The 14451-nt window shown below is 43.9% G+C and overlaps 1 protein-coding gene across 1 annotated transcript in view; it reads right to left on the bottom strand.

Annotated features, from left to right (window-relative positions):
- The window catches only part of ODAD3 (outer dynein arm docking complex subunit 3), a 177985-nt gene extending 166869 nt beyond the window's left edge, over positions 1-11116 (bottom strand). The window contains exon 1 of the mRNA XM_086962741.1: positions 10768-11116. Within this exon, the coding sequence (XP_086818867.1) occupies positions 10768-10852 (85 nt within the window). The 5' untranslated portion in view covers positions 10853-11116. The remainder of the gene's footprint in view (positions 1-10767) is intronic.
- Positions 11117-14451: the final 3335 nt, after the last annotated feature.

Below are 14451 nucleotides of genomic sequence, written 5' to 3'. Positions count from 1 at the left end.
AAAGGGGAAGCTTACTTGCCTCCCATCTATGTGCAACCCTAGACTGAAGAATGGGGTCTATCTGATCCTTTAAACATCTTAATTTAACCACATTTTCCTGTCGTTCCTCAGAGTCAGTCTTCTTATTTAGGCCCAACTCTACTACCTTCAACTCTGCCTCCTTGTGAGCCACCTCTTCTCTATATTGTCTGTTCCTGAAACAAACCCTACTCGTGATCATGCCCCTTAAAAAGGCCTTCAGGGAATCCCAAACCACCGAAGTTGCAGCCGAGCCTACATTGACACCCAAACGGCCCTCAGTCTCCTGAGAAAAATATTTAATCTCCTCGCCATCAAGAAGTAGAGTTCGATCAAACATCCAATCAATCAATTAATCAATCAATCAATCAGAGTACTTGTAAAGCGCGCTACTCACCCGCGAGGATCCCAAGGCGCTGTTACTGCACGTAGAGCCAGGTCTTGAGGAGTCTTCTGAAGGCGAGTAGGTCTCTGCTCTGCCGTATGTAGGTAGGGAGGGTGTTCCAGGTCTTGGTGGCGAGGTAGGAGAAGGATCTGCCGCCGGAGGTCGTTAGTTCAATGCGGGGGACAGCGGCGAGGGCGAGGCTGGCGGAGCGGAGCTGGCGGGTGTCGATGTGGAAGCTGAGTCTGCTGTTCAGGTAGGCTGGTTCGGCGTTGTGGAGTGCTTTGTATGCGTGGGTGAGGAGCTTTAAGGTGATCCTCTTGCCGACGGGGAGCCAGTGTAGGTCTCTCAGGTGGGCGGTGATGTGGCTGCAGCGGGGGACGTTGACGATCAGTCGGGCGGAGGCGTTTTGGATGCGTTATAGTCGTCGTAGGTGTTTGGCTGGGATTCCTGCGTAGAGTGCGTTGCCGTAGTCCAGTCTGCTGCTGACGAGGGCCTGTGTCACCATTCTTCTTGTTTCGGTCGGGATCCACTTGTAGATCCTGCGGAGCATGCAGAGGGTGTTGTAGCAGGAGGAGGAGACGGCGTTGACCTGCTTAGACATGGAGAGGGAGGAGTCGAGGATGAATCCTAGATTGTGTGCATGGTCGGTGGGTGTTGGTGCTGTTCCCAGTGTGGTCGGCCACCAGGAGTCGTCCCAGGCTGTGGGGGTGGGTCCGAGGATGAGGACCTCCGTCTTGTCCGAGTTCAGCTTCAGACGGCTGCTCCTCATCCAATTGGCGACGGCCTTCATTCCCTCGCGGAGGTTGGTTTTGGCGGTGTGTGGGTCCTTGGTGAGGGAGAGGATGAGCTGGGTGTCGTCAGCGTAGGAGAGGATTTTGAGGTTGTGATGGCGGGCCCCTTGTGCGTGTGTAGATGTTGAACAGCGTTGGGCTGAGGGATGAGCCCTGGGGGACGCTGCAGATGATGTCAGTGGCTTCGGATCGGTAGGGTGGGAGGCGGACGCTCTAGGTTCTGCCGGAGAGGAAGGACGTGGTCCAGTCATGAGCCTTCTCTTGGATTCCGGCTTCTAGGAGGCGTGTCTTTAGAGTGCGTTGGCAGACCGTGTCGAAGGCGGCTGACAGGTCCAGGAGGATGAGGGCTGATGTTTCGCCTTGTCTAGTTGGTGCCTGATGTCGTCTGTGGCGGCGATGAGTGCTGTCTGCCAGGACAAGATTCAACCAGACCCCTGAATGATCGGACAGATGGGGAGTTAAATAACCAATGTCCTTAATCTTACCTCTCAAGCTGTGACCAACAGAGATGTCGTTGATTCTCGACTTGTTGCCATATTTACTATTGTAGTATGAAACTCCCAGCTGAGAACCTGATCTGTCTCGCCAAACGTCACAGAGTCCAGTCTGTGCCATCATAGCTTTGAGGTACATCTGGGATCTAAAGGGCATCATAGCTCTACTTCCTGTCGACTTGTCCAATTTGGGGTTCAGGACTATGTTAAAATCCCCAGCCATGATCACTGGGTAATCCAGGAGATTCGAAAAAATTGTTTTAAGAGAGATGGGGTCATCTTGGTTTGGGCTGTAATAGCCCCCCAAGGTAAGTGGATAACCCGAGATAATAACCTTCGCAATGACCAACCTGTCACATGGGTCAACCAGAGAATCTAAAATGCGGGCTTTTGCTTGCTTCTTAATTAATATAGCAACACCCGTTATATTGGCACTCTGATTGGAGTAGATCAAATAATCTACCCATTTTTTATTTTTTTAAATACCTCAGAGATCTCTTCCTTCAAAAGGTGAGTTTCCTGAAGGATAATGACCTGCGCGGGTGAATCTTTTATATATTGCAGAATTTTTACCCTTCTGATTTTCACGAGCAGGCTATTAAGATTCCAGGACAAAAGCTGAATCGGTTTCATGACGGTTTAGAGGTATACGCGAGAGTCATGAGTCTGCCAGGTCGCAAAAAGAGCCAACACCAGACCAATTACAAAACCACTAGGGCAATCCGTACAAAAATGAAGGCGAATGAGGAATTGATTTAACTTTTTACCCCTATGCTCCACGCCCCGTGCACCCAACCCCCCCTTCCTCCGAATGGACCCATCCCAGGAGACCACCCCCCATTTACCTGGACAGATAGAGTTCAGTTTCTGTCTCCCGTGGCCGCCCACTACGTCCCTTGTAATCAAGAAGAGAAAACAAAAAAGGAAGTAGAGGAGAAGCTAGCCCGAGCCTTAACTTCCATTAACTAAGTGTCCCAACGTAGGCCCATATGTGATGACTTTGTAATTACCTCTCTATTGCTATTTAGGATAAAAAAAAAAAGATAGGAGTATGTCTTTAGAAGTCCTACTAGCGAAGTCTACCATATTGTTCTTTATAAGTGGATACAATGGATGGGTGCCTCACCCCCAGGGAAAGGCCTGCTTGCTATACTTTGCCCTTCCCCAGACTTTCTAGTAAGTCATCTGCTACTTGTACCGATCTTACATTATGCATTTTATTATTATGCATAACTTTTCAAAACAGCTGGGAATTTAGGTTGAGCCACCGCACCAAGCTTTTTGAATTTGTCCAGCTTCCTGTCCAACTCCCACTGCCTGTCAAGGGTGACTCGGGCCAGATCTGAACGAATTTCAAATAAAAAGTCTCTGGCCTTCAATGATTTCCCCTTTAAGGCCATATTGAGGATCTTTGCTTTCAAGAAGTAGGTATTGAAGTTAATAAGCATTTTCCTGGGCTTTGTTCAGTTGGGGTTCCTTCTAAAGAGGTCTCTGTGAACCCTCTGGATGTCCTTCATCAAATCTTCCTCTGACTCCTCGATCTGCAAAGATTCTTTTAAAAGTGAAATCATATAAGATTTGAGATTGTCCCCTTCCCGTCCCTCCGGGACATTCAAAATACGCAAATTGCTTCTTCTGGAATTTTTCTCCAACATCTCAAGCCTATCTCGAAGAGCCAACTCCTCCTTTTTGAGAATCAGTATGTCAGTTTTAGCAACTCCAAGGCCATCCTTCAATTCTCCCACTGTGTTCTCCAAGGTGTCTGTTCTACTATTTAGGAGGTCGATTTTCTTCTCACCTCAAAAACGTTCCTAATCTCTCCTTGTTTGGCTTCAGATACTGAGAACCCACATTTGATATTCTCCGAGGGGGTGGAAAAGAGAGCCTCCAGAGAAGCAACCGAATTCATGGTCCTTGGAGCCTTTATCCACCTCAGCATCACAACTGACTTTCACCCCTAGAGATGCCAAGGGCTTCTGCCCTTCCATATCCTGTCCTTTATTCAAGGCTTCTTTTAAGATACTATCAGAAGTTAAAGTTGAAGTAGATGCTATAGGCAGGGGACCACCGGAGTCCTCCATCCCCTTCATTAAGGAGTTTGATACAGGCAGAACTACTGAACCCATTCTAAGGGCCTCACCCTGCTTCACAATGTCTAATACTGGTGGCTGTACCTTGAAATATGACCGCAATGAGGGGGTAATCCTAACTTTGAGATCCAGAGTATTACTTTTAGCCCTCGCTGCCTTGATGCTCCTACCTTTGACCTCACACTGTTGGAAGAAAGAGCAGCTGCCTTCTGTGTCTACACTGGTGGCACTACCTTTTCCCTGATTCTTCCCACTGCCAGATTTCTCCTCAGGGCTGTTTAGTACTTTTACCTTTCAATATTGATTTTACTGGCCCCTGAGTGGCCCCTCCGCGCCTCTTGCCCTTCCTTGACCCTTTGACTGGAAGCACTGTGCTAGATGTCGCCTGTGGCAATAAACTCCCCCACTTCGCCTGGACTCCCTGTACCTGATCCTGCTGCAGTAGATGTGAAGGACCCGCAAAGGAAAGTCTGTGCCTGCATTCGGCTCCTTGCAAAATTCCCCACCAGTACCAGCCTGATCATGGGCGGCGAAAACTCGACTGGTGCTGCCACTGCCTGTGCTGACACAGAGGAGCCTGCGAGCTGCTGCTCTGCTGCCCCTCCTCTGCTCCAGGGTGGCCGCCACCCACCAAGAAATGTGGGGAGAAACTGCAGAAACAGAGGCTCCCAAACACATGCCCTGCGAAAAGGAAAGAAAACACAGCAGAGCCAAGCAGGGAAGAAGGCAAAACCACTCTGAACGGCTCCGACACTGGTAGGGCGTGCCCCAGCTTCACCTCATAAGGCACTGGACGCAGGTGCCTCCAGGGAGCAAGCGGCTGCTCAACTAGCTGCCGCCATGTTCTCAAGACTAAGAGAGGCTCTTAACTGTTGGCTAACCAGAATACAAGTATTGCATCAGTTAACTAATAGAACCATCCTTACTGTTATTCGTCTTGCCCTTCTTGCTCCGAATACAACCGTGGCAATATTTGATGACATCAACCATAGCATCTGCATATTCTTTGTCCAACAGGCATCACTTATCAACATCACCACTCAAAGATAACCTAGATAAACAGTCAGCTCTGTACGTTGGTCCCAGCAGAAATAAATTGCACATCAAAATCAAATTCTTGCAATTTGAACAAACATTTTATTAGCCTAGATTGAAGAAGCAGATCCTGTACCCTTACTGCCCAATAAATACTTTAAAGGCCTGTGCACAAAATAAACTTTGTTCCCCATACATAAGTCTTACATTTTTCAATGCCCAATACACAAGCAAGAGCTTCTCTCTCTATTGTACTGTATCTTCCCTCAATATCCCTAAGAGCAAATGCTATGGTGTTCTCATATTTTCCCACTCTCTGTCATACAACTGCTGAAATCACAAGACCACTGGCGTCCACAGTAATAGTACATTGGTATCCAGTTACAAACGTTTTTAAAGCAGGAACCTTCTACAAAATCATTTTAATATTCTCAAAAACATCATGTTCTTTATCAGTCGAAGCAAATGGTTCTTTCTTTCTCAACATTATTTTTAAAGGTTCCATGACGGTTGCATATCCCTGAACAAATCTAGAATAATAATTGCTTAGCCCAATATATGACTTGAGCTAATCCTTATCCTTCAGATGTGGGGATTATTTCAATGCTCTAAGTAAGTCATCTTTGGGTTTTATGCCGACAGCAGTAATTCTTTGACCCGGATAATCAACAGAAGCAGTGAGAAAATTACACTTCTCCCTAGCCACAGTGAGGCCACGCTCTTCCAAAATACTTAACACTTTACTCAATATCCAAATACGCTCACACACATCCTTAGCAAGAATAAGAATATTATTCTGGAATGCTTGCACTCCAGGAATCTCCTTAAAAAGATGAAACATCAATTTTTGGAAAACACTACCACAGAGGCAAGACCAAAAGGTAACCTTGCATACTGTAACGCTGCAAATGATTTAATAAATGTAACAATTGCAATTTTTTTTCGACTGACACCTGATGATACAGAGCTTTTAAATATATTGTGTCAACAATTCCTGCACTTTAAGTAATGAGTGGCACTCTACCAAAATGTTCTTATTTAATTATTGAAGATCCACACACAACTGTATCTGTCCATCTTTCTTTTTGGCAATCATGACAGCACAGACCCACTGTTGTTTCAAGTCATCTCTAATACTAAAAGGAACACCATGAGCTTCATGTTTCATTGGAATAGGCCCCTCCTTCAAAATAATGTCATGCTCAAAACAGTTAACCACACCAAAACACTCACTAAATTCTTTTTCATGTTTTTTAAAATTTGAGATAAATCATAATATTTTTCAGAGATAAGCATAATTGGGTTATCAGTACCAGGCCTTAAAATGATCCCTAATCTGCCTTGATTGGCCCAGTCCATGATCTCTATACCTTCAACTGCCACATACATTTTTGTAGCAATTTCCCTGCATTAAAATTGAATAACATTTTGAAAATATCCCAATGGTTCAATTTCCTTATTTCCATATGCAACAGCTCGCTCTAATATCTGATGTACATAAACTCTTACTGTCCCATAGCCTTCTGAAATTTCCCACAACCAACATTGTTATTAGTGAGCCTGAATCCGCCAAGATACCCAACTCAATATCTCCAATCTAAACCTTAAAAAATTGACCTTTCTTCTTTGACATCTCTTCCTCATCATACTCAACTTGTATGAATAAAATGACCCTTGACATGTGTTCTCTCACTTCATGAACTTCCTCATTGCAAAAACTATTAACTTTAAAATTACCAGTACTCTTACATACTCGCATGAAATAACCCAACTTCTTGCTGTTACTGCAATTTTTACCAATTGCTGGACATTTCAAATTGTTGCCAATATGAAGTTCTTGAACCACAACTGTAGCAATTAGTGTTTCTAGGCATAAGTTTACCACCACCCCCCACTCGTCATGCACTTTGTCTTGAGTTTTACTAAGAGCATGAATCCCTTCATGTTCTCCTTCATTAACATCCTTGGTTAAGACATGTACAGATTCTGCCAAGCGTTCAATACTCTTAGCAATTTTGATTGTTTCATTAAGTGTGGGATTCGCATAATACAATACGTGCTCCTTAACTTTTCTTGAAGCACAATTCAAAACAATTTAATCCCTGATGTATGGGTCCACGCAATTTTCCAAATTACACATGCTTGCAAGAATCCTCAAAGAAGCAACATCCTGCTCAATAGTTTCACTACTGGATTGATTCTGTGAATAAAAGTAAAATCTTCCCACGACCACACTCAACTCAGAAAACTGCAAAGAAAGCCTCTTTAGTGCTTTACTGTATACAGTCCATCCATCTTCTTCCGATTCATCCGGTTGAGTTTCCAGTAAATGATCAAAACATTTTTGTCCTTCAGCTCCTTGGCAATAAAAAAAAGTGCCAATTTTCGGGGTGGTGAATAGGTAGAACCATCAATTGCTAGGGCGTAATTCTGAAACACTTTAATCTAATGCTTCCATTGATGTTGAAGTCTACCCGAGCTCTGTAAAAAACTCCAGACGCTTGTTGCACATGACCTCCGCTAGCCATATTTTGAAAATTATTCAAAGCACAGTTTTCCACTTGATCCAGTGCACTAATGTAAAATTGTGGGCTTGTGTCCAGCCAATTCTGACAGGAATATTTCAACTAGATAAATCTTATGGTCAAAGGAAACTGAAGGATCCAAAAGAAACAAATGAGGTGGCTTTTAATTTTCACAGAAAACGCGTCATGACTGTGCACCAACAAACCACCTAGAGAGTTCCCTTCTTCTAGGGATTAGATTGTTACCACTCCAAAATGACAGCAAATGTGACATGGTCATGCAATCATATCTTCCACCACTTACGAGTCAGCATTCAATGCAGATGACCAAGCTAAAATTGATGCTGAATTTACATCAATGCGTGATGGATGCTGTGTTCCATGCCCCAATCTAAAATGGCCGGTGAGTCGATGCTAAGAATCACTGCAGCGTCGCAACAAGAGAATAACCAGATGACACCAAAATGAGGAATAGTTTACAGCTGTCAAGGAGGTGAATCGACTGCGGCCTCCCGAACTACACCAGTAAGTTTCTTCTTGTTGCCATTATGTTGAGACGTGTTCATAAATAAGGAGAAAGACTGCAGTAAAGTGTAACTTCTAATTTATTTCATAAATACAGGAAGCTGCTGTCTTCTGTCATAAAGCCTCATATCTCAATCTCCAACTGCCTAGCTCTGCCATTTGGAATCCAGAGAGTCTAATGATATACAACGTATGACAAGAGCTCAAGCCCAATTAATAAAATTACATAAACACTTACAACTTCCCAAAGAAACTGAAAACCCCAGATACAACATTGACTAAGTGCTGCTGATTCAATTGATTCTTCTAGAGCCACTGCATTTCTTGGTTTCTCCCATTAAATTATGTAATATCCTGGGCATCCTGCTCAAGAGCTGTCAAAAGGTTTTTTAAGCTCCTGGGTATGACCCCCCACAGTACTGATAGGTGTGTATTTGAGGGTCTACAGAAAGAGTGCATATAATGTCATGATGAGTTCTGTGTGCACCTGCCAGTGACTCTGAAGAAAATGTGGTATCCCCTGCACGGGTGCTATACAAACTCCTAGATACAATTGAATTGGACTGTAAGAATTGCTAAAACCCATGTGGGGTATGAGAACTTCCTGAGCACTGCCTCTACACAGTCAGGTAAAAAGGTTATTTATCCCTAGAGATTCCATCCCTGCGAACAGCCAGGGCACACTAGGTGTTTTCCTTGGATGAGCAGTTTATCTCCTAGCAACTGGGTATGTTGTCCCACTGTACCCCCTCATGTGCATAGGAAAGACTGCTAGGATGCGATCCATTGGAGACGATGAGCCAACATACTGTCTTCCTGGCTATATTGAGAAGGTCTATGTATTCTTCAAGTGTTCGACATTCCTTTTAGTAATTAAGGAAGGTGTTCTTAATAGAGCTTTTATTCAGTGAGGAACCACTAGAAGGGTTGGTTATAATGGGTAAATCAAACAACAATTTTGAGTGTTATAACAAAAAGTAGCAGCGGGCCTCAAAGATGCCGCACCTTACTCCCAGTTCCAAATATGTATTTATAGCTGTGCTGCCAACCCTGACGTCAGCTGCTGAATGGCGTCACTGTGTTTCCAGATCATAGAACGTTTTAAAGGTAATGGGGGCGCACAATCACAAAGTCCAAACAGGCAAGATTTAGGTAAGTATTATTCCTTCTTTATTTGTTAAAAAATTTAGAAAAGTTCATCATTTTGATTATAAAAGAATCAGCCAACGCGTTTCTCTCCCTCACAGGGAGCTTCCTCAGGGCAGAAAGGTGGATGGTCTTCAATCGAAATTAAGTCAATCAACGTGCAGATAGGTGGAGACTAGGATAATAATCCACTGTCGTTTAAATATAATCCCTCTTATGAATATCCAACAGTAGTATGTGTCTACAGAGACTGCCTCAGATCACGAATAGGGATTCCGAACAAATGATCGTTCCAGGTCAGTGTGCGCAATTAAAACACCAAAGGACCTCTAGAGAATATTTTTCAGGCAGTGGCATTCATTTATATAGTACCGTCTCTTCACGATGAGACGGAAATGGGTAAATTATTTTGTGTGAAATCAATCACTGTCCCCGGATCCGGACAGTTTGTTTTCGGCTTGTGACATGCTCCAGCGTGACGAGTCCGCAGTCGGACTCTTCACGCTGGAGCATGTCACACGCAGAGTGGGCTAAAGAACGGTGATGGATTAAACCCAGATCTCTTGACTGGGTGTGAGTTTTTGATTGGTTCAGATGCTCCGTCCATCACCACCTCTTTTTGTACCGCTTTGTTCACCATAAGTTGGCAGGGTATGCTCAGACGTGAGTCCCTTGCTCACTTTGCCACTGGATTCAAGCAAGCCTGGCTGAAGACGGCTGCAATGCCAGAAACCGGTCCTAGGAAACTTGTTTCCAGTCCAGGGAAGGCATGGCTTGGCAGTTCGGGCTGGACTGTTCCCATGAGGCACAGGGTCAGACTGATTTGCATAGGCCATGTCTGAACTGGGGTGGCAGAGTGGGCGAAAGAACGGTGATGGATTAAACCCAGATCTGTTGACTGGGTGTGTGTGTTTGATTGGTTCAGATGCTTCGTCCATTACCACCCCCTTTTGTACTGCTTTATTCGCCATAAGTTGGCAGGGTATGCTCAGACGTAAGTCCCTTGCTCACTTTGCCACTGGATTCAAGCAAGTCTGGCTGAAGACGGCTGCAATGCCAGAAACCGGTCCTAGGAAGCTTGTTTCCAGTCCAGGGAAGGCATGGCTTGGCAGTTCGGGCTGGACTGTTCCCATGAGGCACAGGGTCAGACGGATTTGCATATGGCCATGTCTGAACTGGGGTGGCAGAGTGGGGTAAAGAACGGTGATGGATTAAACCCAGATCTGTTGAATGGGTGTGAGTGTTTGATTGGTTCAGATGCTTTAGGTATTTCCGCTCAAAGCACTCAGCACTTTATGCTATTTTGTGGTTTTAAGAGGGTTTAAGAAAATATTATCTAAAACCACTTTACCTTGAAAGTAATATCAGGGATTTCAGATTGGCTTTGAATTTTTTATTTGCCCCAATGAACCCTTTGGTTTGTATTAGAATTGCACTTTATATTTGGCTGCCATACACTCATGAAACGTATAGTATTGCAATGTATTTTATGTTGGGGTTTCAAGCTGGGTTTTATCTTTATTTTAATATATCGCTGCATATTTATGGATTTTTATGATGATGCTTTCTTTAATGAACTTTTATTGCCTTTTGTCTCTGAGCCGAAAAAAGTTTTACATCGAATCGAGAAGTTTACTTGTGGCCCGCCCAGGCTAAAATGCCATCCCGAACTCTGCGTGTAACGTGTCTATAAAAAGAGCTAGACGCACCAGAGTTCTGTCTGGGGGGAGTGAAGGATATATGATACGGGGCACTTACCAAGCAGTTGTATTTTCCTCTGGAGTTCAGATATCTGTTCATGGAGAGGGGGCTTAACGGTCTCGAGGCTGACAGTCACAGGCATTTTCCCGACTTGACAGACTCACGCTGCTTGGAGGATTCTATCGGCAGTCACACTCTCCAATCTTTGAGGATGTAGCCACTCTCCCTACTTCTCTGCACTCTTGCACCATTCACGCCCGCAGACTGCTTCTCCTCCTCCTGTATGTGCACCCTCCCTTTACTGCGTTGGGGTCTATTTCCGCGGTCGGAACAGACACTCTCTCTTCGAACGGGTCGGTCTCATGAGATGGCAGTCTCTCTCTATCTCTAGAGAACTCTCATTTGCAGAGTCTCTGGAGCCCTCTCCTACTGTTTACTATCTTTAGTGTTTCCCTCCTCCTGTTGCTGCCCTTCGCTCGCTCCGTTACTTGGTAACAGCGTCCCCTCCAGGTTACAGTCACCCCTGGTAACAAGTCTTTCCGTATACATTGATTTCCATTGGTTATTCTATAGTGTTGCATGCTGGGACAACAAAAATCATTAGCGGCCAATGACGAAATGACACCTCCTGAGTGGGCTAAGTCCAAAGCTCCTGAACATCTCTTCTCAACCATATCCAATATGGCGGCTAGTGAAGACCACGCATGTGCATAACGAAAAATAGCGAAACAATCAGTAAACACAGAGTTTAGATAAGAACATTCTTGAAAGTTTTTAACTGTTGGGGTTGAGAGTAAAGAACACGATCTTCAAGGCCATGTTTTAAAAGCACAATTCTTGTACAAAATGGACGCACATTTTTTCTTTTTACACGAAAGAAATAAAGCAAACTCCATATTATTTCGGTGTATTTATTTTTATTTTATGCGTTTTTATATAGCGCGGACTTTACCCGAAGGTGTCAGAGCGCTTCACAATAGGAACAGTAATGATACATAAGGAGAAAATTACAAGTGAACAAATTACAAAAGCAAACGTTAAGTTACATGAGGCAAAGGGGACAATTGTGAGCAAACAAAATTACACGAGGTAGCAAACGGTACATTACAGGAGGAAAAAGTGATATGTGTGCAAGTTACAAAGGCGTACAAAGTACAAGTAGAGGTATAATACTGCAATAAATGGCAGATACTCAAACACAAGAACACACGTTACGTAGGCAATGGTGGCACTTGTGCAAGTATCTAAAGCAAACAAAATGTAAGAGGTAGCAAACAGTGTATTACAAGAGAAAAGTGACGTGTGCATGTTACAAAAGAGTACCAAATACAGGTAGAAGGGTAATACTGCAATAAATGGCAGACACTCAAACCACAAGAACACACTGGGAAGGCACTTCCATAGTCATGGAGGGTAGAGTTTTCTATAATGGAGGGTCTTCCTTCAGATAATAGAGAGGGCATGAATTAAATTTGTGTCTTTGAAGGAGGAGAACTTTGAGGTCAGTTTTGGTATTTGGTATAAGATGGTAGTAGGTACGTGCGAACATTTGGAAGCAAAAAAGAGGGAAATTATAAAAAATAAAAATGGGAATATATAGTCCTCTTTGACTTGCATTGAAGTGATGCAGTTTTTTGGCGAGCAAAATTTAAAATAAAGCCATTTGGCCTATTTGAATGGGTGTGTTGGCATCTTTGCGAACATAGTTGGTATCAGTTGTTTTTCATACCTCTCGACCTTTTGCAGTATCTTGATGGGTGAGATCTGAAGATAACTTGAGATCTGAAGATTCCTTGTGTAACGTAACCGGTGCTCATGTAAAGCGCTCCAATACCTTCGGGTCGAGTTTGCGCTATATAAATCTGCATTAAAATAAAAATATATGGTCTTGTGAAAGATGCGCAGTTCAGGTAGGAAACTGGATCTCTGTCACTTAAAACGTTCTCCGCTTAAATGCAAGTTAATGGGAACATTAATTTCAATGATCCTATGTATGAGTTTATGTCTTGACACATGCCCTGAATCCATACATGTCAACATTTTATAACACAGGTGGCTCTGCACTCAACTATGTAAATAGATCAGTAAATGAATAATATTATCCACAAGTTCATAAGCAAACAAAACAAAAAGGTATCTGTTGTAACTATCTAGGCTAGCTCTGGAGCGTAGAATGATGTGTTAGTACATTCTGTGTTCTTAGAAGGCTTACAGGTTCTGGTAGTGGCAGTTACTGATGGACCAGCCAGAGGGACAGTCACATATTTCTACTTGGTGTCATCTTTATGAATAAATACCAAAAGCTTACATTAATGACTTCTGCTTAAAGAGTCTTATTACTTACTACATTTTGGCGACTTAGACCTGGCTGTGAGTCCTGGTGATCCCGTAGTAGAAGAAAGTGACTGACGAATCCGGCGTGAACAAGCTCGGCGAAATTCTTAAGCAACTGTGTTCGAGGCTGAAGTGCTCCGTGGATCGCTGTGAGTACTGGCGTCAATTTTGGGCAAGTTGGGAAAGACAGACTGACTGTTTTTGATGAAGGGCGAGCTAGTGGTGACGCCGAGGAGTGATCTCGAGTCGGCGCGAGCCTGCAGTGACGTATCGGAGCAGAAAACCTATCACGTCACATCTGCTCAATCGCCCATAGAGAAAACGTCTGAACCACGCTTGCGACGCTTGAGAAACAAGATCAATTTCCCATAGAAACGTCAGAACGACGTGACGGCCATCTTTGATTTCCAAGTCTCTGAAAAAGAGAAGTGCTCGTTTTTACGAGTAAGAGACACTGTGGAAAGTGTTTGTGGAGCAAGTTGAAAGGTACTATTTAACCCGTTTTTGCTATTCTTATGTCCACCTAGTTACTTACAAGGAGAACTATTTATTAAGTGAAAGAACTCTCGTTTTTCACAGTTTGCTTTTTACAGAGGCAGACAATTTCGGCTTCTATTATTGCTTTTTTTTTTTCTTCTCCTTTTCTTTCTTACACATCTTTCTGAAGAACCGGAATAACCCACTTACAGGGTCTCGGCGGCGGGGGAATCGCCCAAATCTTCCATACCCTTCATACGTAGTAAAAGGAGACACAGGGGCCTTCGTCTGCAGGAGGAACCCAGATTTATTCAATAGCCCGGGCTATGGAACAGAGTCCCAAACTAGTCAGAGACAAAACCCAGGAGGCAGCTATTTCAATCGGTAGCTTACATGCCTTTTATATGTTTCTTAGTACATTCATTTGGCTGTTAGTCAATTATTCACTCAGGGCAGTGTTTGTTGTTGATTAGCTGGACCCAGGTGGTGTTTGTAGTTAGTGACCTGGTCAAGGCTTGGTACACAGAGCATTGTCCACTCTATGCTTGTAGTTGGTGACCTGGTCAAGGCTTGGTACACAGAGCATTGTCCACTCTGCTTTGATCAGGGCTCTTTCTTTCAGGTGATTGTTCAACTGCCTGATCAAAGCCGGGTCTTTCAAGTCATTGTTTACCCACCCTGATTAGGAGCCAGCAGTCAGACCATTGTCCAGATAACCTGATTAGGATGTCAAGGGTGTGTTATCAGACTGGGAGCAGGAGAGGAAAGATGAGTCATTAACTTGGGATGAGGGCCATGTGGCTTTCTGATGAACTGCAGAGAACAGGGGGGTGGGCAGGTGACAGTTCCTGGGCAGAAATGCAGGCCTATAAAAATGGATTTTTGTCGTGCTGATAGAATTTTCCTTGTACAAAAGAAAAACGACCAGGT

This window comes from Lissotriton vulgaris, chromosome 1_1 (genome assembly GCF_964263255.1).
Source record: "Lissotriton vulgaris chromosome 1_1, aLisVul1.2, whole genome shotgun sequence".
NCBI classification, from domain to species: domain Eukaryota; kingdom Metazoa; phylum Chordata; class Amphibia; order Caudata; family Salamandridae; genus Lissotriton; species Lissotriton vulgaris.
This window is presented reverse-complemented; position numbering and strand designations above follow the sequence as displayed.